Source organism: Anolis sagrei, chromosome 5 (genome assembly GCF_037176765.1).
Source record: "Anolis sagrei isolate rAnoSag1 chromosome 5, rAnoSag1.mat, whole genome shotgun sequence".
NCBI classification, from domain to species: domain Eukaryota; kingdom Metazoa; phylum Chordata; class Lepidosauria; order Squamata; family Dactyloidae; genus Anolis; species Anolis sagrei.
This window is the reverse complement of record NC_090025.1, coordinates 173,351,083-173,374,274: the sequence shown is the minus strand read 5'-3', so window position 1 is coordinate 173,374,274 and position 23,192 is coordinate 173,351,083. Positions and strand designations below refer to the sequence as shown.

The following is a 23,192-nucleotide window of genomic DNA, read 5'->3' as shown; positions in this document are numbered from 1 at the left end:
ACTTGAGTTGAGTATGTGACGCTTGGGTAGGATGCCTTAGTATCCAAAGTGTTAAGTTGATATAGGCTACATTTGTCATAATCCATGTGTTTTTGCTCTAAAATTTCCAGGAGCCCTAGTCAACATGGGCAATGTTGAGGGATTATAGGAGTTGAAAAGTTAAACATCTGGATGGCTATAATTGTCCACGCAGATTAAGTTAGCAAACATAGTTTGGGACACATACTAATTCCTACCTGTTACTTGAATGATACAGAAGAATTGGTTGGCAATCCTTATATTACATCTGGCAAGAGATTCAATTGCAGTTTTCCATCACTATCCTGAAAAATGGATACGGTATTCTGCTTTTTGCTGGCAAGTGTTGTCTTTTTTCTTGGTGCCAGTTGTGAAGCAAGAATGTGACTTGTGTGGGGAAATGTCCCTTAGTTGAATGTCATGGCTATTAGCAACTCTACTCTACACCCTCAACATGCAGGTGTTGAGAGAGTGAGATTGTCAGATGGGAGCTTTGCTACATTTATTCAGAACTGAATTGTACTAGATCAGGCATGGGAAAACTTCAGTCCTTCAGGTGTTTTGGACTTCAACTCCCACAATTCCTGGGCTCAGGCCCTTTCCTTTCCCCCCTGAGCCGCTTAGTAGAGAAAGATATATCTTTCTCTACTATAGTCTCAGTGACAATGTATTAGGAAACAGGTGCCCTCGTGCACTGTGAATGTATCTGAGAGTACAGCTTATATAGAGAAAACATTTCTATTTGCATTCTGGGTGTGCAGAAAAGCGAGAAAAAGAAATGGAGCTGAAATGAGTAAGGGAAACAGGATGCCTCATAATTTGGAACTCTTTTTTTTTTTTTGCCTGATTGCCTCCTCCTGGTCATAGGTAAACTTTCTTTTAATGCAGTGGAAAGTGTTCTTTTTATTCCCCAAAGTCAGAAAATATGAGATGAGGGGTGCCTTTCTCTTCAGAGTTTAGGGATTTTAAAAATGAGAAGACATTTTTTTAGTAGCTACACAGAGTGCCTAGCACACTAGTCCTATTTCAGCATTTCCAAGGCTACAGGGTAAAGATTTGATGGCCAGAGCCAAACCTAGAACTTGAACCAATAGACCTGTGAACCATAGCCAGACCATTCTGTGGTTCTCCTGGATAGATGCAATCACAAAATAACAGGGTTTAGAAGAGGGAGGTCCATTAATTTGCGACTGAGGGATGTCTAAACATGTCTCTGTAGCCACTAGAAATGACCACCAGTTGACAGACTATTGGACCATATAGCTTTTAGTCAGATGTGGTGCAACAGCTCTTTCATTCTCTAGTACAAATATCTGTGGCTGCTTGGTAGGTTAATTTTTGTTGGCTTGTTCTGTTTTCTATACAATCCCCAAACGTGGGTGTGCAAAATAGAGGAAACAAAACAAGACCTCCTGGAAAATGTTGTGTGTTCTGTTATGATGTGGAAAATGAAAAGTCTCTCCTATTTGGTTTGTCCTTTGAAAACTGAAAGGACTCCTTCAGTTTATTAAGTCTGGGGTAATTGATAAGAATTCTTGTAACTCAAGTTTCCTGTAATTATGTTTCTAAGTAACTTAAGATGTTCTTTTCGTCCCTTGCTTGGGGTAGCAGTAACTCCAAGGAGGTTAATTTTCACGGGTATTGTCAGAAATATTAGATATTAACTAGATATTTTTAATTACAAAAATGCGAGTCAAACACTGAAAGGGTTGAATGGATACAATGACTCAGCAAGGCTGAAGTTCAATATAAGCAGGCGTGCCTGTTGCTTACTAATGCCTCAGTGTGAGAGAGCTCTCGGCGTGAGAGAAGCCTCTCTGTGTGAGAGAATGCCTCAGTGGGAAAGGCCTTAGTGGTAGTAGGCCTCACTGTGTGAGAATAGTGTTATTAAGAATAGGCCTTAGTGTTATTAAGCCTCACAGTGTGGGGTAAGCCTCAGTATGAGAAGGCTTCATGTGTGAAGCTCCAGTGTGAAGGCTGAACTTTGTTTGTGTTATGGAAACGTTCTTGTAAATAGTACAACCATATTATTTTGCTATAAAGAAAAACGTTCTATGGAAGAGATAACATTCGTCTGTGTGTTTTTGTTGTTTTTATCACTTTGGACTATTGGTTCTGGGTCATGCTGGTGCTGCTAAGTTACTCTGCTGTGCATTTATGAGAAGGGTCTTTTGTGAATAAGCCCACTCGCCCCAACCAGGGTTATGGGCCTAGTATAACCCAGTATTTGTTGCTGTTGTTGTTGTTGTTGTTTATTCATCCAGTCACTTTCAACTCTTCATGACCTCTTGGATCAGCCCACGCCAGAGCTCCCTGTCGGCTGTGACCACCCCCAGCTCCTTCAGAGTCAAGCCAGTCACTTCAAGGATACCATCCATCCATCTTGCCCTTGGTTGGCCCCTCTTCCTTTTCCCTTCCATTTTCCCCAGCATCATTGCCTTCTCTAGGCTTTCCTGTCTTCTCAATAACCCAGTATGGCCCAGTATAATTCAGTATTATTTATTTATTTATTTACTTTACTTTACTTCTATACTGCTGTTCTCAGCCCGAAGGCAACTCACAGCGGTTCACAGCACATAGGAAACAGCAAAATTCAATGCACCAATAAAAACAATTAACAACCTATCTAATACACAGTTAGTACCCAATTACTATAATAACCATTCACTAACGTCTCATCACTAAAAACACGATCCAGATCCGTCATCCATTGTTCCAATTCCTATGTCATTACCAATCATTGCACTAACTACTCGAACGCCTGCACAAACAACCAGGTCTTTACTTTTTTGCGGAATACCACCAGAGATGGTGCTAATCTAATGTCCGTGGGAAGGGCGTTCCACAGCCGGGGAGCCACCACCGAGAAGGCTCTATCTCTCGTCCCCGCCAGCCGTGCTTGTGAAGCTGGCGGGATCGAGAGCAGGGCCTCCCTGGAAGATCTCAAAGTCCTGGTGGGTACATAGGCCAAGATGCGGACGGATAGGTAGCTTGGGCCGGAACCGTTTAGGGCTTTAAAGGTCAACACCAGCACTTTGAATTGAGCCCGGTAGCAAACCGATAGCCAGTGGAGTTGGCGCAACAGGGGGAGGTTGTATGCTCCCTGCGTTCCGCTCCTGTTAGAATCATGGCTGCCGCGCGTTGGACTAATTGAAGCTTCCGAGCCGTCTTCAAAGGCAACCCCACGTAGAGAGCGTTGCAGTAGTCTAGGCGGGATGTAACCAGAGCATGGACTACCGTGGCCAGTACAGACCAATAGAGACCAGTAGCGACCATATTGAGGCTGAAGAAATATGGCGATGGCATTTCAAGGAAGTGGACTGTCTTTTGAAAGGTTGAATGCCAACAATTATGCCACATGGTTCTTTAAAATGAATTTTTTTTCTGTTAAGAGACTATCTGTGGGAAATAGTTGAGAATCCCCCAGATAAAGAAGGAGAAAAAAAAATGATGACAAATGGAGGGGAGATCAGCATGCAAAAGCTTCTAAATTCTAATATACACCCTTTTCTGTTCTGTTCCATTACCCCAGCTGCTGTCTAAACCCATCTTCTTTCGGCAAAACTCAGAACGGCGGAGTTTCAAGTTATTAGATATACGGAAATCAAATCGAGACGGAACATGTTCCCCTTCCAAAACCAGCCCTCCTTCCACTCCTAGCAGCCCTGATGATACTTTCTTCTCTTTGAGTGACCCTCAAAATGGCAAGAGGAGGAAAAAAATTCCCAAGGTAAGCCTCAGTTTTTTAGGGCAGAGAAATAAGAGGGTTTGATGGAGCCTTCTCCCTACTACATGTGCATACAGACACAAACACAGCCACTAATGCATATATCAGGGCTTGACCTCTGTTCAGGCATGAATCTAGCTCCAAAGAAACATATTTCCATGATCCTTATTAGTTATTCAAATGAAATGCCATCTAAGCTTTGTTTTAATCACCATCTAGGCAGACAGAACATTCAGTCCCCCAGGCTCATATTTTTTTATTGCAGATGTATAACAAAATTAGACTGACAAAGTTTTCATTAATGAACATGATCACATTAAGAGTTGGAGCCCCCAGTGTCGCAATGGGTTAAACACTTGTGCCGGCATGACTGCTGACTGAAGGATTGGCGGTTCGAATCCGGGGAGTGGGGTGAGCTCCTGTCTGTCAGCTCCAGCTTCCCATGTGGGGACATGAGAGAAGCCTCCCACAGCATGGTAATACATCTGGGCATCCCCTGGGTAATGTCCTTTCAGATGGCCAGTTATCTCACACCAGAAGCGACTTGCAGTTTCTCAAGTCATTCCTGTCATGAAAAAACAAACAAACATTAATCATTGTAAATAATGTCCCTAAGTGTCGTCCAACTGTCATGTATGGTTTTTGCTTCACAGACAAAAATAATATATTTCTTTGATTCTAGGACACACTCCACCCCCCCCCCCCCGGTATAAACATGTCTAAAAATAGTTATTTTTTTATATAAGCTTTTTTCTGTTGGTGGTACTAAAATTAATGTGCATCTTATAATTGATGGCATTTTAGAATCAAAGAAATACTGTAGTATTCTTAAGTCATGGAAGTTATGTGAACTACACTTTTCAAAGAAGGGCTGACAGCTATGCAAAACAAATATTTCCCTTGTGTGAACTGGTAATTTATGGCCTAAGAGTGTTTAGTTATTGTAGAATGCCCTTGATCTTCATACACAAGCATTCTAGTGGACGTGGCCTCCCAGTAAAATTGTGAGAGTGTGTATGCCTTCAAGTCACTGGTCGACTTGTGACGACCTCATCAGTTTCATGGGGTTTTTTTAGGCAATAAATACTCAGAAGTAGTTTTGCCAGTTCCTTTCTCTGAAATGTAGCCCACAGCACCTGTCATTCATGAGCGGTCTCCCAACCAAGTACTGAGCAGTACTAACTCTACTTAATTTCAGATCTCATTTTTTTAGAGTAGTGATTCTCACTCTTTGGGTCCCCAGATGTTTTGGCCTTCAGCTCCCAGAAATCTTAACAGCTGGTAAACTGGCTGGGATTTCTGGGAGTTGTAGGCCAAAACACCTGGGGACTCACAAGTTGAGAACCATTACTTAGAGTATTTAGGGTTTTTTTTACACCCATACTAGCCATCCCGTGCCACGCGTTGCTGTGGCCCACTCTGGTGGTCCTGGGGGTTCTGTGTGGGAGGTTTGGCCCAATTCTATCATTGGTGGGGTTCAGAATGCTCTGTGATTGTAGGTGAACTATGAATCCCGGCAACTACAACTTCCAAATGTCAAGATTCTATTTTCTCCAAACTCCACCAGTGTTCACATTTGGGCATATTGAATATTCATGTAGAGTTTGGTCCAGATCCATCATTGTTTGAGTCCACAGTGATCTCTGGATGTAGGTGAACTACAATTCAAAAACCAAAGGACACTGCCCACCAAACCCTTCCAGTATTTTCTGTTGGTCATGGGAGAACTGTGTGCCAAGTTTGGTTCAATTCCATTGTTGGTGGAGTTCAGAATGCTCTTAGATTCGATTTGGTTATTTGGGGTGCTGATTCAGAAAACTGCATTGAGTAGACCACATCAGCCCTAGTTTGTGACACAGAACATATGCCATCCAGTAGTTGCCATCTGCTTGCCCACAGAAATCCATATTTAATAAGCCTTGGCACTATAAGAGGGTTTTGCGAGATCAGTCGCTTTTGTTGCAATGGTGTAGTAATGATGAGACTGTGGACCATATTTAGTTCTTGCAGATCACTGGTGGTCACAGGTTTAGAACTACTGCCTTAGAGTCATTGTAAGCTGGGTAACCACATGAACATTTGAATTCTTTGTGGGGTCTAAGGATATGGCAAAGTGGGCCACTTAGTGCAAAGGTTTTGACTAGTTGATTTTTTTTTTTTTTTTTGCTGCCTGGATGAATGTTAAGTTCTATAGGAGTTTTCTCAAATGCAATTTTCTGACAATCTCAACTAGAAAAAAGGCATCAAAGGTGAACAATAGAGTCTCAGAAAAATAAGTGATGTCATGAATAGGGAAGGTAATGGGAATGATCAATTTATTGGCCCAAATTATTCATGTAGGTGTCTATTTGTTTGATTTTTGATGGGAAGAAGGCACTAACTTTTTCTCTTTTGTGTTAAGCAGCTAGTGTTAAAAATCAATGCTGTTTATGAGTCGCGAAGAGGAAAGAAACGAGTCAAGAGGTTGTCTCAGTCGACAGAGAGCAGCTCAGGAAGAGGTAAAAAGGAAGGATTGCTGCAGGGATTAATGTGAACTGTGAGTGTGCTATCATTAAAAAGTGTGCTGCGAATGACATTTAATGTTTCGCCCATGCTCAAAATTATCCATTATTAAATACATTGAATAAATCCCTCAGTAACAATTATATCAGTTATAAAGGATGGGTGCTTGCTGCCAAAGGCAGTTCCTCTCTGCTCCACATGCAGCACAGCTTCCTTCTTATAGCCTCTTCCTTCTTATCAGCTGTTCCTTCTCCATTTCTTTCAATCACTGCTGTGGCATAGAGGAGGAGAATGGGAATCTTAGCATACTAATATCCCAGACTAATATGGCTTTTTATGTCTTTGAAGTGGGACATTGAGTAAGTTATGCAGCCTGGGACCTGTAGTCTCTCTCCCAATTAAGAACTGGGTTTCAAAAGCGTTGTCTGCTGCTTAGTGATTATCATTTAGGAAACTAATATTATCTCTTTCTCTTCTTTGCTACTAGTTACAGATGAGAACAGTGAATCAGACAGTGACACTGAGGAAAAGCTGAAAGGTAAGAAATGGTGTGAAGGAATATGAAGGTAAAGTGTTTTATTCCTGGCTGAACCATTACAGCAGTGTTTCTCAACCTGGGGGTCGGGACCCCTGTGGGGGTCGCGAGGGGGTGTCAGAGGGGTCGCCAAAGACCATCAGTAAATACAGTATTTTCTGTTGATCATGAGTGTTCTGTGTGGGAAGTTTGGCTCAATTCTATCATTGGTAGGGTTCAGAATGCTCTTTGATTGTAGGTGAACTATAAATCCCAGGATCTACAACTTCCAAATGTCAAAGTCTATTTTCCCCACACTCCACATTTGGGCATATTGAGTATTCATGCCAAGTTTGGTCCCGATCCGTCATTGTTTGAGTCCACAGTGCTCTCTGGATGTAGGTGAACTACAACTCCCAAACTTAAGGTCAATGCCTACCAAACCCTTTCAGTAATTTCTGTTGGCCATGGAAGTTCTGTGTGCCAAGTATGGTTCAATTCCATCATTGGTGGAGTTCAGAATGTTCTTTGATTGTGGGTGAACTATAAATCCCAGAAACTACAACTCTCAAATGACAAAATCAACCCCTCCCCAAACCCCACCAGTATTCTAATTTGGGCGTATTGGGTATTTGTGCCGAATTTGGTCCAGTGAATGAAAATACATCCTGCATATCTGATATTTACATTACAATTAATAACAGTAGCAAAATTACAGTTACGAAGTAACAACGAAAATAATTTTATGGCTGGGGGTCGCCACAGCATGAGGAACTGTGTTAAGGGGTCACGGCATTAGGAAGGTTGAGAACCACTGCATTACAGGTTTGGGGATTTTATTTATCGTATCAGAAGTGAACTGAGGGTACAATTGTAATGTATTTAAAAACACACAAAGTTTAAAAAACTTGGCATTATCCTAAATTACCTTTGACCAGTAGCTGGCCACTTGGAGTGCCTCTAGTGTTGCTATAAGAAGGTTCCCCATTGTGCATGTGGCAGGGCTCAGACTACATTGTAATAGGTGGTCTGTGGTTTGCTCTTCTCCACACTCGCATGTTATGGACTCCACTTTGTGGCCCCATTTCTTAAAGTTGGCTCTGCATCTTATGGTCCCAGAGCACAGTCTGTTCAGCACCTTCCAGGTTGCCCAGTCTTCTGTGTGCCCAGGAGATGACTGAAGGTTTCAGGTTTTAGCCTGCCACTTTTTGACTCTTGCCTGCTGAGATGTTCCTGCAAGTATCTCTGTAGTTCTTAGGAAGCTATTTCTTGATTTAAGACATTGGCATGCTGGCTGATATCTGAACAGAGGGTGAGCTTAAGATGTTATTGCCTTGGTCCTTTCATTATTGGCTGCTACTTCTCGATGGATATCAAGTGGTGCAATAGTATAATTTCTCCAGTGGTGTAGGCCGTAGACATCCTGTGATAATGTGGCATATCTCATCAAGAGCCACATCCACTGTTTTAATGTGGTTTGGGGATGAATATTCACTTGACCAGTTTTCCATACTTCTCCTACGCCCCTTGCCCCCCAACCAAGCTTTTTTGTACTTATGCAGACATTCAAATACTGTAAAATAATGTTTCTTCCCTTTGTTTTCTTTTCTTATATGAACTGATGCACTCTGTTAGCACATAGATCATTTTTATCTGTATAATCCACCTGTAATTTGTAAATATATAGCTCTTCATTCAGTTAAGATAATCGTTCTCAATATTGTTCAACAAGTTAAATTGATGGTTTAAAAAAATCATCTTCCTCTCCATATGCTAGGTACACAAATAAGTTTTTAGCTGTTTCTTGAAGGAGAAAAGAGAAGGGGCTGTTCTGATTTCTTTAGGGAGGGAGTTCCAGAGGGAAGGAATGACCACAGAGAAGGCCCCCTCTCTCATTCCCACCAACCGTGCTTGAGATGGCGGCGGGACCGAGAGGAGGGGCCCCTCCAATGATCGCAGTTTATAGGCAGGGATGTGGTTTGTCAAATAGTCTAGTTGAAGAGCCAGGTTAAAGTCATTACAGAGCCATAACATTCTCGGGATGGGGGTGGGAGGCTTGGGCTAGGTATACATTGTTGGCCTTATCACCATTAGAGGTCAGAAAAGATGCAAGTATGAATTAAACCGAATATGATAAATATAACAAATATGATTGACTCTCTTTCTCTGCCTTCGTGTAGCTCACAGCCAGCGCCTGGTTCATGTGAAGTCTCGCCTGAAGCAAGCCCCCAAATACCAGACTTTGGAGCGGGATCTGATCGAGTACCAAGAGAGGCAGCTCTTTGAGTATTTTGTAGTGGTGTCATTGCACAAGAAGCAAGCTTGCACTCCATATGTCCCTGAAGTCACACAGCAGTTTCCTTTAAAGGTGGGGCATACCGCAGAACATCTCAGCAAGCTAATGTATTCTTGAATTGCTGAATCGGGAAACAAACATACTACAAGTTTTTTCCAGGGGAACGTGGGGAGGTGGATTTTCTTCAGTCATCTGAGTTCTATGACAAGAGGCCACACTTTGCATTCAGGTGGTCCCAGATTTAGTCATTGACATCTCCATTTAAAACAGGCAGGGCAGATTCAGGAGCTACTTCCTACTGCCATCTCGGGACAGGTTGCAACACATTTTTTGTGTCAGAGTGGAAAATACAATTAAAACAAGCAGTAATGGGCTTTTCCCAGTTTAGCAAAAGATTTCAAGTATGTAATTTCCCACCTAATTTGGGTGGCAGGTTTTGAGGGTGCCTGGTGGATAGGTGTTGCTCACCCTTGTGGTGGAAAAGAGCAATTCCTGAGGTCCTGTTTGAAGCAAACAACATTAGATTAGATTGGGCTGGACAGCCAATCAGGACTGGGAGCCAATATATCACACCCTGAACCCCTTTGGGGCAAAATTCACCCATCCTGGCATGCTAGTATGCTTCAGATTCCCTCCCTTTCTCCTCCAAAATGATGAATTGCCCAAAAACCACAGGGATTTTTTTTAGAATTGAGAAAGAGGGATTAGGGGAGTGATGGAAGGTTTTGGGGCTGCAAAGTTTGGACCCAGGGGTTTATATGGCCTGCAGAGTAAACTATCCTTTCTCCTGGATTAGATGGAAACATTGGTTGATCTAGTTTGGTGTATTTGAATGTTCCAAGTGTTGGGAAAACTAATAATCTTGGATGCACATTGAAATGGTTCTGCAGTCTCTGTTTTCTGTGTAACCTAACTCTCTTGCCTTGCTAAGTTTTACAGCACCCTCATATAAGTAATTTGCACGGGGTTCGGGGAGCTTCTTCATTGTGGACATGCTGCAAGTCACTTAGACAGGTCTTGAATTCAGGAGACTATAAAAGAGAGATGCTTTTTGTTGATTTGGTCTTTAACTCTACTCTTAAACAGAGTGACCATTATCCGCTTACCAGTGATGTAGTTTTGCATGCCACATGGTCACTTTTAGTCCCATGGAAAAGCTAGAAAATGTTACCTTTTTGCTTTCTATTTTTGGATTGTACTTTTGATATACTACAACCAAGTTATATTGTACCTGTGTGATTCTTCACTCAGGATTTTGTGAGTAAAGTTGTTTTTATAACATCAACCAGTTGATGAGGAGTTCTTTTGTTTTCTGCCAGCTCTGAATGCGTATTCTTTTTGCATGATAAATGGGGGTGCTATGATCAATCAATAAGAAAGCTTTAACTCCAGACCGGCCCTATATCCCAGGATCTAACCCTAGGTTTTCTGCTTTGAACTAGATTATATGAGTCCCCATTGCCAGATAATATGGGATAAATAGAAAAGTTGGGATTAGATCCGGGGATATAGGGCCTGTCTGGAAGAGCCCTGAAAGTATCTCTAAAATTATCATCCCAGATCTGGCCGGGGTGGTCCACGCCTTGGTCACCTCTAGAATGGATTACTGCAATGCGCTCTACGTGGGGCTGCCCTTGAAGACGGCTCGGAAGCTTCAATTGGTCCAGCGGGCAGCAGCCAGGATGTTAACCGGGGCCCATTATCAAGAGAGGTCTACCCCTCTGTTTAAGGAGCTCCACTGGCTGCCATTTATTTTCCGAGTCCAATTCAAGGTGCAGGTGCTCACCTACAAAGCCCTGAACGGTTTGGGACCACCCTACCTGCGTGACCGCATCTCCATCTACGAACCCACACGCTCACTCCGATCATCTGGGGAGGCCCTGCTCGTGATCCCACCCACGTCGCAAGCGCGTTTTGGTGGGGACACGGGACAGGGCCTTCTCTGTGGCGGCCCCCCGACTTTGGAATGCCCTCCCAAAAGATCTCCGACAGGCTCCTACTTTAGCAGTTTTCAGAAGGAACCTAAAAACCTGGCTGTTCCGATGTGCCTTCCCAGATTAGGAATTTCCCCCTTCCCAAGTCCTAGAAGCACCTTAGCACAACCGATGTTACTGCACACCGCACCTTTTAATCCATGTTCCTCCTGCCATCTCAGCATTTTAACCCCTGTACCCCATTGCGCCGGCCGAACCAGTTTTAATTGTGTCCTGAGGTAGTTATTGTTGTTATTTTGCTTGATTGTTTTGATTTGCTTTGTTTATTATTGTGTTATGTTTTATTGTATTGTGTTTTGAGGCTCTGGCCTGTGTAAGCCGCATCGAGTCCTGCGGGAGATGCTAGCGGGGTACAAATAAAGTTAATAATAATAATAATAATAATAATAATAATAATAATGGGATGATAGCATAAGGTTTACTTGCAAAGAGTTTGATGCATACTGAAGTCGGCTATATAGAAAAATTCATAAGGTTTGGTGTCGACTAGAATGGGAAAGGATATTAGTTCAGGGAAGAAATATGTGAAGGTCAGGTGAGCCAGGCAAGCAGCTTTGTTAATATCTTCCAGGCAGAAGCTTCATCTCTGTCATCGCCTCTCCTTTTATTGGGGGATGGGGTGGGGATACTTGGAGCTCCTTCACTCCCACTTAACTAATCAAAAACACTCCCATTTCTCCTTTTATTTTGCTAGCTTGAACGTTCCTTCAAATTCATGAGGGAGGCAGAAGACCAGCTTAAAGCCATTCCTCAATTTTGCTTCCCCGACGCAAAAGACTGGATCCCTGTGTGCCAATTTACCAGGCAAGATAAGCACTAGTCTTTTTCTTCCCCCTCTCCTCCAACAATGAGTTTTTCTCCCAAAAAAATGTTTAAAGTTATTTATAAAACTCCTTTGTTCCTGCAACATCAATGCAACCAAAAACAACAGTAATAATGAATTTTAAAAGCATTAACATGTTAAAATGTACTTTTAGTTCTTAGCATAAACAATACATATTGAAATTGAAACAACAAAAACAGTAACATAGAGATGAAGTTGTTTCTTTTTAGATTCTGTTGCCTTTAGGGACAAATGTGCAACATAATAGTCTTGCACAACACTCAGGTCAAAGGTCCGTATTGTTTATCATACTGTCTCAAACAATAGCCAGAACTTACAAGTATATGTAATGGTAACTGGAAGAGTCATATAACCCCAGGTCTCAGCGGTGGCCGGGGAGCATTTGCAAAATTAAAAGGTGTGCTCCAGTTACTCCCATACCTGGGGAAGTCAGACTTGGCCACAGTAGTCCACACTCTGGTTACACCCAGAATAGACTACTGCAATACACTCTATGTGGGGTTGCCTTTGAAGACTGTTCAGAAGCTTCAAGTGGTCCAATGGGGCGGCAGCCAGATTGCTCACCGGAGTGGCATACAGGAAGCATACAACCCTTTTGTTGCATCAGCTCCTCTAGCTGCTAGTCTGCTACTGAGCACAATTAAAAGTGTTGGCTTTAGCCTATAAAGCCCTAAATAGTTGCAGCCCAGCTTACCTGTCCAAACAGATCTATACCCTATGAACCATCTCAGAGCTTAAGATTGTCTGAGGAGGCCCTGTTCTCAGTCCTGCCTCCTTCACAAGTGCGATTGGTGGGAACGAGAGACAGGGCCTTCCCAGTGATGGCCTCTTAGATCAAGCATATTTATCTATTGCCTTTGTGAAATAGGTAAATATGGATTTGTGTGCAATGACTATTGGAATGGCCCAGACCATGACTTTGGATAATGTGGTTATCAGTGAAGGCATTGTTTAATATATTTCAATGTTAAATTGGATCTTTCCTCACTTAAGGCCAGAATATATAAGCTTAACGTTTCATATGGGAAGGGACTTCTGGAAATAAAGGATGAGAGTATAATAAAGCAATGCTTGATTGAGCAGTATAAGCGGAGGGGTTGGGCTCAATACTGGTTAGCCCTGCTCCATCGGTATTTTGATGGGTCAACAACAACCATCATGCAGTTGGACAAGAAGGCGATTAGAGACAAAAATTTTGAGATGGATGCATCTGACAACTTGCGGACTAGTAAATAGCATGTTTTCACCACTTAGTATCCTCTACTAAAGAGTGACCAATATTGTCAACAATACCTTCAAGGCTTAATGTCAGTAGTCCTTAGAAAAGCATTTACAGCCCAGTGCTTCCAAACAATGCTGCCAGGCTGGCTAGAGGGAAGATAGAAAGGGATCCCTCATGCCCAATGACTTTTTATTTGTGGATTGGGGAAAAGAGAGGAGTTTATACACTTTCTGTTATATTTCCCTTTGTATAACAACCCTAGAAACAATCTTCTGGGAGCCCTGTTGAAAGAAAGGGCAGCATGGCAACAGTCAGAAGCTATCTGTGATTTGTTAGTGAAGTATTCCAAAAATATAACATTGAAGATTGCCACATTTGCAGTCACAGCCCCAAAAATCCATGCTAAATTAGTAAAGTCCACAGCAGAAACTAGAAATGGAAATGGAGATAGTTTCGGATGATACAAATCAGACATTGTTATTGTTATGTCACCGCTACTGTAATTTTAAAGACCCAGTATATGGAATACGTTTTAATGTTTATATTGGAAAGTGTTCATTGATGAGCTCCCTCTGTCAGCTTTGGTTCCCCATGGGGGGACATGAGAGAAGCCTCCCACAAGGATGGTAAAACATCAAAACATCTGGGCGTCCCCTGGGCAACATCCTTGCAGACAGCCTATTCTCTCATACCAGAAGCGATTAGAAGTCACAACACACAACACACAAAAAACCACCCTGGGGACAGTCAGTTAACCTATAGCCTGACCTACATCGCAAGGCTATTGTGAAGGTAAGATTGAGGTGGAAGAAGGACCATGTTCACTGTCTTGAGTCCCTTGCAGGAAAAGTGGGACATAATGTGAGGTCAATGGAAATCAATGGAAATTCCTGCATGCCTTAAATAAAATGAAAAAAAAATCTTAATACTGTTGTTTTGGGTTTCTTTTTAGCATGCTACCACACCTGTTCTTCTTGTGAATATTAAGAGGCTGTTAAATTTCCCAGACTTCTGTTTAGCAAGGATGCAATGAATAATAACAATTAAAATAATACATTTTTATTTGTTATGGTTGCCAGTTGGGTTCTGGCTAATAAGAGTAGATGTCTCCCAAAGGACCTCAGTGTCCTAATGAGCCATGGATTGTGCTGGAGAAGGTGATTCTGTAGATAACCTGGATCCAAACCATACAGGGGTCCATTTCATTCCTGTTTTGAATTCAGAGATTGAATCCAATATGATATTACATGGGAGGGTGGATAAAATAATTTTTCCACCTACAGTCCAAATTAGCACAGTTTCACGAATATCTCCCTCCCCAGTTTACACATGTATGTATTTTATTCACAATAGATCTTTCCCCCACCCCTTCTACTTTCAATTTTTCAGTGAGACTTTCTCCTTCGTCTTAACTAGTGAAGATGGTAGCAGAAGATTTGGATACTGCAGAAGACTACTGGTAACTATCTCTTTTTCCCCCTCTAAATTAAAAGCATAAAAAATTATAGTTGCTAGGTCCTTCCAAGCTGAGATAATGATTTTATGGCCATCACTCACTAAGTGAGTCAAATGCAAAGATTCAGAATGGAGGATGCCTGGCTTGACAACAGTATGTGTGAAAAAGATCTTGGAGTCCTCATGGACAACAAGTTACACATATTTTATTATTATTTTTTAACCAGTGTCAAGGATTTATTTTGAAATATTAGCAATCTTTACAGAGAGTAAGTACAGCAGCATTTTCACCACAGAACTGTGAGGACTTAATAGGAAATGTGGAACGGTCGCTCATACTTGCCTTCTTGTATGAGCTTTTCTTTATAATCCCTTTCTGCTTTAATGACATACCACCAGAAAAAATGGGCCCTAATCCAAAAAGTGCACCAAACAAAGAAGTTTTGGGTGTGGGACGGAAGTTGGGATAGACGTTGTGTGACCTGGCATAAACCCAACGGGTCATGGCAGGGTCATTGATGAGCTGGGTCCGCCGGGGGTCATTGAGCTGCAGGAGATAGTCACGCTTGAGGCGGGCACGGAGGGCCAGGCACTCGACATTGGTGCGGTGCTTCTCCAACGAGGTGTCGTATTCAGCCGGGTCAAGCTGCGGCGAGAGCGAGGCCAAGGGCTTAATAGGAAATATGGAGATGCCTCCGGAAGCGCAGGCCCCCATGCACAAGAGAGGACGGGCCGAGGACCAGAGCGGCCTCTGAGCATTTCCGGACTCAGCGGCCCAACAAGTTACACATGAGCCAACAATGTCATGCGGCAGCATAAAAAGCCAATTGGATTTTGGCCTGCATAAATAGGAGTATGGTGTCTAGATCAGGCATCCTCAAACTGTGGCCCTCCAACTGGGCCTTCAACTCCCAGAATTCCTGACAATTGAACAAACTTGTTAGGGCTTCTGGGAGTTGAAGGCTCAAACAGCTGGAGGGCCACATTTTGAGGATGCCTGGTCTAGATCCATGGAAGTCATGCTACCCCTCTACTCTACCTTGATCAGACCACATCTGAAATACTATGTCCAATTCTGGGCACCATGATTGTAGGGAGGTGACAACTGGAATGTGTCCAGAGGATGGTGACTAAAATGCTGAAGGATCTGGAGAACAAACCCTATGAGGAGCGGCTTAAAGAACTGGACATGTTTAGCCTGCAGAAGAGAAGGTTGAGAGGAGACATCAGGCCCTTAGCCAGGATTTTGTTTTGGGGGGGGGGGGGCTGAGTTTGGTTCGGGGGGGGGGGGGCTGAGTCTGAGTGAAAGAGGGTCTACCCTAGCAAATCTTTTGTATTGTTATTCCAATACCCCCATGCATATGGGATATATTGAGCATGGTGATCAGATCATGATATGAATAAACATAACAGTTTAAATAATGTACCAGTAAGGCCTTCTCGCAGACCACCATCAAAATTTCGGGGGGGGGGGGGTGAAGCCCCCAAGCCGCCCCCCCCCCCCCCCCCCTGGCTACATGCCTGGTAGACATGATAGTCATGGATAATTATCTGAGGGGAAGTTCATCTCCCAAAAAAAAAACATTGCTTATGTTAGTGACAACAACTTCCTCAAAAACTTTCTACGCAGTACTATCCTTTGGTAAAGATAGGGTCTTATCGAAGTGGTTTTTGAACAGAAGCTAGATGAGTTCATATTAAAGATTTAACTCCTACAGTTCTTTAGCCAAATCTACCTGATTTTTTAAAAGTCTTACATGGATTAGGCCTGTACAGTGTATCTCTTCATATATTTTAGGTTATGATCCTTTTTAGGAAAAAAGAAAATATTGTTAGAGAATAAACAATGCTTTTCTCTACCCACGTAAGATGTTTAAAGGAAATAAGTAAAATAGGCATCTCTTTATCGTAGAGTTATAAGAGACCCCAAGAGCCATCCAGTCCAACCCCATTCTGACATGCAAGAACAGGCAAAAATTCCTGACAGATGGCCATCCAGCCTATGCTTTAAAACCTCCGCCATAATCTGAGGTGGCATATTCTCCTAAACATCTTATCTTAAATGTCAAACGCTTGATACCTCAGTGTCAGAAGTTACAATTTGCTCTTAATGTTTGAGAGTTTACTATATATGTAATTAAATTAAGGAAAATGTGTAGAACAAGCTGTTATGTATATTTATCATATACTTTTTTATAATTACAGTTTTATGGATTTCTGCAGTTTTTCTTTCCAAGCATTAAGAATGTAGGAGACTCAAAAGTTTTACCCTAACATTTGAAGGCTATAGTAGGAGACTGTGTGCCTGTTTAGTATGCGATTGTTACTGTGTAGTTTGTATTGTCGAAGGCTTTCATGGCCGGAATCACTCAGTTCTTGTGGGTTTTTTCGGGCTATATGCCTCTAGAACATGGCCATATAGCCCGAAAAAACCCACAAGAACTGACTGTGTAGTTTCTTTGTTTTGTTAATTACTGTATATTTCTTTGGGTCTTTTGCCTGTCTCTCTTGAAAGCCCAGTGGGAAGGGGAAACGTCTCCCTGAAGTTTACTGCATTGTGAGCCGCCTGGGATGTTTCAACCTCTTTTCTAAGGTGAGGATGGACAATGTGTGCTTTAAATAGTGAATTATTTCCTCCACCCTCCCATGTGCTATCATTTCAATTCAAATCATTATTATTAAGTGGAGAACTGGTGAGGGAGGGGCAGGAGGGGGAGACACATGAAACATGCATTTCTCTTAGCAGAGTTTAGAATAGTTTCATTTTTGACTAGTTTCATTTTGGAATAGTTTCATTTTTGACTACAGGACCAGGCTGTGGCATAGCTAGATGGGAGCTAGCTGCATTCAATCACTACTGACCAAGAGGTCATGAGTTCAATGCCAGCCTGGGTCGGAGTGAGCTTCCGGCCATTAGTCTAGCTTGCTGTCGACCTATTCAGCCTTAAAGACAGTTGCATTTGTCAAGTAGGAAATTTAGATACCGCTTTATGCAGGAAGGCTAATTTAATTCATTTACAATGCCATAAAAACTTCCAGCAGTGTGCAGAAGAATGAGGAAGTAGTCCATCGAAGGACTCGGTGTCATAATAGATGGTGAAGCGGTAGCTCCCCCATGTGGCCAGAATCGAGCATACCCTAATGAAGCTGGAAAAGCTTGGGCACAGTTGAAATGTTAAATTGCCTCTGTGTCTGTCTATATATGTTATATGTCAAAGAAACACAGATATCTATATACAATACCACAATAGAAGTTGCAACGTGTATTCAAACAAACATAACTTGTGAATCACAAAACAAAATAGAGATAGAAAGTTCTTAGCTTGTATATTAGTCCTTGTGACAGTTAGTGAACTTCAAATATAATCCCAATGGTCTCCGATACAAAATATATTACGAATGCTGATATTAGTAGTCTTTGAGGCCGTAAATAAACTGAAAAAGGGTGGAATATAAATACTATAAATAAATAATAAATAAGGTTCTGAGGATACTCTGGTCAGCATGGTGAATGGGATTCTAGGACTTGTAGTCTCAAAAGTAACCTTTTTCAACCACTTTTCACTTTTACTTTTTTTGTTTTTCTCCCTTTTTAAAGATCTTAGATGAAGTTGAGAAAAGGCGTGGGATTTCCCCGGCCTTGGTACAGCCCCTTATGAGGAGTGTTATGGAGGCTCCATTTCCAGCTCTGGGTCGGACCATCACCATCAAAAACTTTCTACCTGGATCTGGGACAGAGGTAAGTTCAAAACTAGGGTCTGAGAGAGTTAAGTGTAACCTCCAAATAGTGGAGATGGTTCCTGGAAGATTTTAAGCCCTAAATTTCATCTCAGGCAGACCAAATCATCTGAATCATTTTTCTTATTCTTTCAGATAATTGAGTTGCGTCGACCACTTGATTCAAGGCTGGAACATGTGGATTTTGAGTCCTTGTTCTCTTCACTCAGCATCCGGCACTTAAGCAGAGTCTTTGCTTCCTTGCTGTTGGAAAGAAGAGTAATACTCATAGCAGACAAACTCAGGTACCTATTTTTGCTGCTCATTCCTGTGCCTCACCTTCTTCAGAAAATCCAGCTGTATGGATCCTTAAGAGACCCAGTATGGCATATTGCTTTGAGATTAGCTTATCCCACAATCTTCAAGTGTTTTGAACCAAGTTGAAAACATGGCTCTTCAAACAGGCCTTTGACATCATTTAGGAATTGATTATATTGAGGACTTAGTTGATTTCGGCACCTAGCACTTATAGACTGGTTCTGATTGCAACTTGTTTTATATTTGCTGCTATTGTTGCATTTTATTGATTTTTAATGAGTGGGGGTTTGGTTTTATGCTTTTATTACTGCTGTTGTTATTATTGTGATGTTGTTCAGACACTTATTATATTTTGTGTGTTGCATCTTGAGTGTTTTTGTGAGCCACCCTGCGTCCCTTCAGGGAGATGGTGGTGGAGTACAAATAAAGTTATATTATTTTATTATATTATTTGATTGTTGGACTAGGACTCTGGGTGACTTTGGGTAAGGTATCATAGAGTTGGAAGAGACTTTGTGGGCAATCTAAGTCCAACCCCCTGCCAAGAAGAAGGAAAATTGCAATCTCTGAGCCTTAAAGGAGAACCATGACAAACATGTGAATAAATCCTGCCTCTGTGTGTGTGCATGTGTGTGTGCGCACACGTGTGTGTGTGTGTGTGTGTGAGAGAGAGAATCACCATATGTCAAAAACAACTTAAAAGCATAACACAAAATGCATCTTTTCCTAGCATTCATCCTGCTTCAACATTCAGAAGTGGTCCAAATATTACAATAGCGGGGATGTCCATTTTTTAAATATAACATGGAAAAATGAAGTTGCAAAATAGTACCTTTGGAACGTAAGATATCAAGTCAATGGAATGGAGTGAAATATGTCAAATCTTTTTTGTATTGGCTTTCTAGCACCAAAACCAAGATTTGTTTATGTTTCTGGATGAAAATGCGGTTTCATTATCCCTCTTGCCTGCCTTGCACAATTTTACTTTTTTGGAAAATAGTAGAATTCAGTAGATAACACAGTAGATAACATTAATTATTGAAAATTGCTACAACTAATGTATTTGGAGAGTGTTTTTCCCAGTTTTGTAATCTGTATGCCTCATCCCTTTACTGCAGTCCATAATCCTGCATGGGTATGCAGAAAAGTAGCCAAATCTTCTTGTTTATGTATGTGTGTGTGTATGTGTGTACATATAAAGGTCCTCTAGTGGCACAGCGGATTAAACTGCTGAGCTGCTGAACTTGCTGACTAAAATGTTGGCAGTTCGAATCCTTGGTATGGGGTGAGCTCCCGGTGTTAGGCCCAGCTTCTGCCAGCCTAGCAGTTCAAAAACATACAAATGTGAGTAGATCAATAAGTAACAATTCTCCATGCAGTCATGCTGGCCACATGACCTTGGAGGTGTCTATGGACAATGGCAGCTCTTCGGCTTAGAAGTGGAGATGAGCATCATCTCCTAGAGTCGACTAGACTTAATGTCAGGGGAAACCTTTACCTTTATACATATACAGAATTATACAAGTATATACAGAATTGTTTGTATTTTAATATATAAAAATAATTGGTGGCAAGATATCAAAAGGGTTATGTGATAGCATCCACACTATATTAAAAAGTTATCTTGCTGGATTCTGTATTGCATAATGGCAAAAACATGTTCCTGTTGTTCTTTCAGTGGCAATGTGGAAATGGGCTTGGCTTTGCTACCTTTAAATAGTTTAAATGACTTAAAGAAGTTTTGTTGAAGGCATTCATGGCTGGAATCACTGAGTGGCTTGCTTATTTATTTATTTATTTCAGCTATTTTTACCTCGCCCTTCTCAACCTCCTGGGATATAGTATTCTGGAATATAGTTTTGATATATTGGTATTATGGAATATAGTTTTCTGGTCTGTGTGACCATGTTCCAAAAGCATTCTCACCCACATCTATGGCAGGCGTCCTCAGAGGTCGTGAGGACTTAAAGATGGATTAGACGAACTGACAGAAGTCTGGTCCATCGGTAGCAATTTGCTATTTCCCATTAGTGCAAAGAGAACCAAGTGTCTCTGGCACAATATCTCAAGAGTACTAGAATCTGGGAATATAAACAGGATATGGTCATCCCTTTCATGGATTGTTTGTGAGTTTCTGACACATCTGGCTGCCGGACACTACTAAAGACAAGCTGATGATCTCAATAGACATTGGACTGATGGAGGAATGCAGTTTCTAAGATTCTTACCCATTGGGCTAGAGTGGTTCTCAACCTGGGGTCCCCAGATGTTTTTGGCCTACAACTCCCAGAAATCCCTGCCACTTTACCAGCTGTTAGGATTTTTGGGAGTTGACGGCCAAAAACATCTGGGGACCCCAGGTTGAGAACAACTGGGCTAGATGGTCCTTAGTATAGGATTATGACTGATTCAACAATACTCTTCCCCACCTACACCTTATGGAGGGAAAGGGGCCCGGATCTCTTTAAGATTTTCTGCAGCTGCTGCCTGGCACGCAGCCATTTCTTAAACACTTGAGGCTGGAGAGTGTGGAGTTCTCTTTTTAAGCCAGCAAATGCAAAACTTCACAGATGAGTAATGATGCTTATGAGCACAAGATCAAGTTTCAGCAGCCTGTCTGTTTTCATAATTCCCAGTAAGTCCCTCTGCAAGAGACTGAGAGAAGGAAAGGCAAAGGTGTAGCGGTCTCTATTGCAAAGGCAGCCAAAAATCCATTCATCCATGGGTTATACTTTTAAGGTGGATAAGAACACCATTCAGGAAAGTTATGAGAAAGACCAGTGAGTGATAGAATATATCTCTTGAGTCAAAGGAGTCCTAAGAATCAGATTTAAACATTAGGAAAAAATCATGAATTCAAAGAACATACTTCCTGCATGTGGGTTAGTTAATGTCCATCATGTATGATCGCTTCCTACTTTTCTCTTTCCTATCTGCTGTGTTTTTCCACCCAATAACATAGAAACTCTGGAGTTAGAATATATATTTTATGTCATTTCTCACTTTTGGTAGCAGTACGTGTGAAAAAGATCTTGGGGTCCTCATGGACAACAAGTTAAACATGAGCCAACAATGTGATGCGACAGCTTCAAAAGCCAATGGGATTTTGGCCTGCATAAATAGGAGTATGGTGTCTAGATCCATGGAAATCATACTACCCATCTATTCTGTCTTGGTCAGACCACACCTGAAATACTGTCTCCAATTCTGGGCACCACAATTGAAGGGAGATGTTGACAAGCTGGAATGTTTCCAGAGGAGGGCGACTAAAACGATCAATGGTCTGGAGAACAAGCCCTATGAGGAGCGGCTTAAAGAGCTGGGCATGTTTAGCCTGCAGAAGAGAAGGCTGAGAGGAGATATGATGTGGCCATGTCTATGTGAGGGGAAGTCATAGGAAGGAGGGAGAAAGTTTGTTTTCTACTGCCCTGGAGACTAGGACACGGAGTAATGGCTTCAAATGACAGGAAAGGAGATTCCACATAAACATGAGGAAGAACTGTGAGACTGTGAGAGCCGTTCAGCAATGGAACTCTCCGCCCCAGAGTGTGGTGGAGGCTCCTTCTTTGGAGGCTTTTAAACAGAGGCTGTATGACCATCTGTCAGGGGTGTTTTGAATGTGATTTTCCTGTTTCTTGTCAGGGAGTTGGACTGGATGACCCATGAGGTCTCTTCCAATTCTATGATTCAATAGTGACTGGAAATTTGAAGTATGGTCTCCTAAGTCATAGTCCAAAGCTCAAGCCATGACACCATGCTGACTGTCCGGAATATATTGTATAAATCCTTTGATCTTGAATAACATGGGTACATTTTGCATCTCTAGATATAACTAGGAGCTCTTCCACACAGCCCTATGTATCCCAGAATATCAAGACAGCAAATCCCACATTGTCTGAGAGTGGATATTGTGGGGTTTTCTGCCTTAATATTCTGGCTGTGTGGGAGGGCCCTAGGTGTATGCAAATATTTTTCAATTTGTGAAGAAATATTCTCTTTTTTGTGTGTTTTTAATCTATATAAGTAAAAATGTAATGTTCATTTGTGGGATTAACATAACTCAAAAACCACTGGACGAATTGACACCAAATTTGGACACAATACACCTATCAGGCCAATGAGTGACCATCACTCATAAAAACACTGAAAAACACAGTGGAAAGGACTTAAAAAGCCAAAAAACAAAAAAACATTACAATGCATGCACAAAACCACACACACACACGCATATATATGCAAACACACATATATACACTTAAACACAAACATACACACACACACAAAACACATATACACAGACTGGGCCATGACAACGCGTAGCAGGGGACTGCTAGTTATGTATAAATGACCTCACTACCTCTGAATGTGGTGCCCCCGGTGGTGCAGAAGGAGCCTCCGCCACACTCTGGGGCAGAGAGTTCCACTGCTGAACGGCTAAGCCACTGAACTGCTAAGCTTGTTGACCGAAAGGTCGCAGGTTCGAATCCGGGGAGCGGTGTAAGCTTCTGCTTTCAGCCCCAGCTTCTGCCAACCTAGCAGTTCGAAAACATGCAAATGTGAGTAGATTAATAAGTACCACTCCAGC

The 23,192-nt window shown here is 41.9% G+C and overlaps 1 protein-coding gene across 2 annotated transcripts in view; it reads left to right on the top strand.

The window, feature by feature from the left end:
• The window catches only part of DENND2A (DENN domain containing 2A), an 86,501-nt gene that overhangs the window by 47,001 nt on the left and 16,308 nt on the right, over positions 1-23,192 (top strand). The window contains exons 6-14 of one of the 2 annotated variants that reach the window (XM_060776838.2): positions 3,551-3,748; positions 6,150-6,243; positions 6,735-6,785; positions 8,942-9,129; positions 11,746-11,855; positions 14,507-14,576; positions 17,088-17,165; positions 18,171-18,311; positions 18,446-18,594. In XM_060776838.2, the coding sequence (XP_060632821.2) occupies positions 3,551-3,748; positions 6,150-6,243; positions 6,735-6,785; positions 8,942-9,129; positions 11,746-11,855; positions 14,507-14,576; positions 17,088-17,165; positions 18,171-18,311; positions 18,446-18,594 (1,079 nt within the window). Of the gene's footprint in view, positions 1-3,550; positions 3,749-6,146; positions 6,244-6,734; positions 6,786-8,941; positions 9,130-11,745; positions 11,856-14,506; positions 14,577-17,087; positions 17,166-18,170; positions 18,312-18,445; positions 18,595-23,192 lie in introns of both variants that reach the window. The other variant, XM_060776837.2, reaches the window with a different exon arrangement.